Consider the following 4694-nt stretch of genomic DNA (forward strand, 5'->3'; position numbering starts at 1 on the left):
TAGTATTATAAATCATTGTAAGTGAATTTTTCATTGAAATTCAAAGGGGATGACAAAGGTATGTTATTTTTATGAATCGACAAATCTTCATGCCACATGGAATCTCTAATCCTAAACTATTTTATACAATATTATGTTGGATACAAGATGAAAATGGAATTGATTGAGGTTCGTATAATTCTTATTAAGTTAGGAATTGATGAGAAAAAGTGTCAAGCCAAAGAGTCCGTACGAGATGGAGTGGCTACAAGTGAGGAATTGTGCAATTATATTCAATGAATTTGGAAAGAAAAAACCCTCACATGACTAATTGCATGATATTGCAAATGTTTCATTTAAGTGTATTTATAGTTCAAAAAATGCACTATTCAAATCAACTCTTGAATTGGGATGTTGTACAATGTTTGAACCTCTAAAAAGATTAGTGATGTGTATATGCCACTATTCTATATAAAAAATTGATTATATGTTATCAATTTGAAATCTTTTCATTAATTTTACATCTCTTTAATTTTTTCTTTTCTAGTAAAACCTATCGGTATACCCTTGCACCTCTTTCTGGTGCAAGTGCTAATATTTAATAACAAATAAATTCAAATAGAGACCGTCCAGTGTGGGAACAGAATATCCCTACACAAATACGCAGTCGGCAAATGATGCCCGCGGAGCGCGGTTCATTAAAGATAAATAGACTTAATCGACCAAGCCAGACACACCCTCGGTCGGAGTTGTGATTAAAAAGGCCAGCGGAGACCGTGCAGTCGCAGTGACAAGTGACTGACTCGTTTTTCCCATTTACACGCTTCTCGAGTCCACCCTCTCTTCCCTTCCCCGCTTTAAAAACTCCTCCCTTTCCCCACCTCAACAACAACAATCATCTAACCCCATTTTCCTCAACAGCATCATTCTCCTTTGCCCATTGCTTTTCTCACTTCAACATCATCAATCTCCTTCTCTCCCTTCTCACCCCCATTCCCTTCAACATCATCAATCTCTTCTATGTTCCCAGACACCCATTTCCCCACACAGATACAGATGATAATCTCCGATCCTTTACACCACTCCTTCGACCGGAGGCTCGGCCTGATGGATTCCCTTCTCTCCCACTTACAGTTACCCACCGCCATTCCTTTCATGCCCCAAAACTCTCTCACTCCAACCTCCTCCTGCCCACCTCCTCCTCACAGCCAATATGACGATGACGAAGAAGAAGACGACGACGACGACGAGCCCATTCTCAGCCTCAGACCCCCCGGCGAGAGGCGCCCCAAGCACTCCCACAGAAACCGGGCAGATGTGCACTTTCACCCGCCGGATGTGCACAATACCCGGCCCAATGTGCACTTCCACCCGCCGGATGTGCACAAAAACCAGCCAGATGTGCACTTCCAGTCGCCGGATGTGCATTTTCAGCCGCCGGGCGAAGAGCATTCGAGAGTAACGGTGGCGGAGGAGGGGGGCGGCGGAGGAGGAGGAGGAGTGGACTACTGGATCCCCACGCCGGCGCAAATTCTGGTGGGGCCGACGCAGTTCTCGTGCGTCGTCTGCAACAAGACGTTCAACCGCTACAACAACATGCAGGTATAAAACCGAAAAAAATGAAAAAAAAAACCTTCTTTGTTATTTTCATGGCGGGTTTGTTTACGGTTTCACAACTCATCCAGAAAATGAAAAAACTGAATTTTGATCCGTTTCAGATGCACATGTGGGGGCACGGATCGCAGTACAGAAAGGGCCCGGAGTCTCTACGAGGAACAAACCCTTCTGCCATTCTGAGACTCCCGTGTTACTGCCCGGCTGAAGGTTGCAGGAACAACATCAGCCACCCGCGTTCGAAACCCCTCAAGGACTTCCGCACGCTCCAGACTCATTACAAGCGCAAACACGGCACCATGATGAAGGCCTTCTCCTGTGGCAAATGCGGCAAAGCCTTTGCCGTTCGAGGGGACTGGAGAACACACGAGAAGAATTGCGGAAAGCTCTGGCTTTGCATCTGTGGCTCGGATTTCAAGCACAAACGATCCCTCAAAGATCACATTCGCGCTTTCGGGAACGCCCATGCGCCTCATGAGATGCAGTACTGCACTAACGATGCCGCCGCTTCGCCTTCCGATGATTCTTCCAGTGCTTCTCCGTAGTCCCTTCATTTTCTTTTTCTGTTCATAACTCCGCTGCAAATTATCTGTAAATTTCGAGGTTTTGAGGCAATGTTAAAGCTTCCATTTTCAGTTTTGGTTTTTAATACAGAGACGCCTGGCTTATCTCTTCTTTCTCATGGGTACTCTTTTCTCTTTTTACGGCTTCTGTTTGAATCGGCTTTCTGAAGATGGAATCGTGGAATTTGCAATTATTGCTTGTTGAGGGGCCGTATCGTAGTACAGGCAATAATGCACGCCATTGTTGTTTGTTGAGAAAATGTGTATACGGTTTTTGTCTCGTTTCTTTTACTGGGCAGTAAACGAAATTCTGTTCACAAAGCATACGGTTTCATCATAAGTATAACATTGTATTTGCTTTTATGCTCAAAAGCGAGTTTAACGGTTAACCTCAGAAAAAAAAATAGATCTTTTAAAAACCAGGGTTCCGCCATTACGACTCAATACATTGTGAATACAATGGATTTTAGTTAATTCTAGCAGAAAGAAAAGTAAATGAAGTTTCCATAGGTAAACAGATCTTCGTTATCTTAAAGCTAATTTAATACTTCTTTAAAAAAATTATGTCCGATTCTTTTTATCCGGGATCATTGAATATGATCTAAAAATTTCAATATTCTACTTTTATACAAGTTCTACTGATCTTCGTTATTTCAAAGTAGTCTCATTAAAATATATCATATAATATAATGAGAAACTGACTTACACGATCAAATCTAAAAATTCCAAACTGCTATTTATATACTTTTATACCACTTTTGCTGCAAAATTTTGAAGAACTGAGATACGGCAGAGATTAACTCATTTAAATCAAGAACAGCCTGCGCGTAAAAGCAAAATTTCAGTGTTCATAACGTTTAGTACGTACATTTTTTGGTTTTCCAAATTCATTAGTTTTAACAATGTTTTCAATTTCACAGTCATCGATGGCTGTTATGGAATTTCAAGTGAGAAGTGCAGACAGATTTGAAACAATCAAAATATGTTTCAAATTTATTTAAAATGATAATATAGATTTTATTTTATTCAGTAGAAAAACATCTATCACTCGCCTTTTCTTATCTGTTCCTTGCTACATGTGGTTTAAATCTAACATGTTTAGAAATATATATTTCATGCAGAAGTTGTAAATGCCAATCCACCTTCAATTCGATGGAAATGGCGCATCTCTTGAAAGCAACATCAGCAACTAGATTTAGAAGTGACACTTTCCTTGTCTTTAAAATGTCGGGAGATTTTATTGAAAATACTATCTTTATATTAAGAATTTTATATTGAAAAAAATCATATTTAATATAGACTGTTGTTAAGGTAATTAAAGGAAATATATTCATATAGTTTTTGTATTTTCATCTATCACATTGAAGTGAGGAGTGGTTTTTTTTTCCAATAGTAATTTCTTTTTTTTGATTCATCCATTAATTTAAAATTCTATTTATCATACAATAAAAATTCTATTCTAATGGATATTAGGAACTTCTTTTGGTATATCCATAAATAAAGAAAATTCTTGATGGTGAGATATCATTGGATGAATTATGATCAAACATTGTACACATTCCTATTAGGTACCTTTGTTAGCAATACTTGGCATGTTTTGAAGATAAATATAGTAACAAGAAGGTTGTTATCTTTCATATAAACAACATTAGCGAACTTGTGAGAATCTCTTCCATCTTAAGGTATATTAAATCTCCAAATTTCTTACATGTTTAACTGTATATAAGTTTTTAAGTTATGATATTGTACTAGGGTGTGGTGGTTTTATAATAGAGGGAATAATATTATTGAAGTATACTATTTTTAAATATTTGTTTATTCATAAATTAATTATATTATGACATGATGTCTCTCATATTTGCTACAATAGGTGTTATTTTATTTCCATTGATAATTATACAAGGTAAATGGTTCAAATACTTGCCGAATAAAAAGTTATAACCTTTTTTTAGATTTTATTAAAATCAAATTTGAAACAATATAAATTTTTAAAATATTGCACAGGACTAAAAGGAATACTCTTAAATTATGAACTCTGAACTCCTAAAGAAAAAAGGAATAGAAATAATTTAATTAGAATTTTAAAGTCACAATGATTTTTTTTTTTTGAAATGTATTAATTCCTACTAAACACTTTTATGAAAATGAGCAATACAACTATGTTAACCCCATTAATGACCAAGCCTATTGTACTAGTTAAGCCTCATAATCATTGTTCCAATTTCAACTAGGACTATTCTTGGAGATAAAGAATCACCTGGAGAGGTGCTTTTGTACTCCAATCTCTTTCAAATAAATCAATACCTTACATGACTAAAAAAGATTACTTAATTGGAGGAAAAATCCATTCTTATCTAGAGGTAGTTTTGAAATATTGATTTCTCTATTCATTACAAATTAAATAATGAACAATTCTATACTCATCTAGAGGTATTTTTGCAAGACTATTTACTCTATTCATAAAAAATTAAGTGAAGTACAATTCTCTTTATCTAGAACTAGCTTTGAAGGATTGATTCCTTTTTGCATAAAAATAAT

At 36.4% G+C, this 4694-nt stretch overlaps 1 protein-coding gene across 1 annotated transcript; it reads left to right on the top strand.

The window, feature by feature from the left end:
- The first annotated feature begins 864 nt into the window (after nt 1–864).
- LOC149529152 (zinc finger protein WIP6-like) lies at nt 865–2268 on the top strand. Its single transcript, XM_089810482.1, has 2 exons — nt 865–1581; nt 1698–2268. Exons 1-2 carry the CDS (start codon nt 1000–1002, stop codon nt 2136–2138), a joined length of 1023 nt encoding a protein of 340 aa, XP_089666608.1. The 5' UTR covers nt 865–999; the 3' UTR covers nt 2139–2268.
- Nucleotides 2269–4694: the final 2426 nt, after the last annotated feature.

This window comes from Cupressus sempervirens, chromosome 11 (assembly GCF_028749045.1).
Source record: "Cupressus sempervirens isolate cs-2001-9-10 chromosome 11, ASM2874904v1, whole genome shotgun sequence".
NCBI lineage: Eukaryota > Viridiplantae > Streptophyta > Pinopsida > Cupressales > Cupressaceae > Cupressus > Cupressus sempervirens.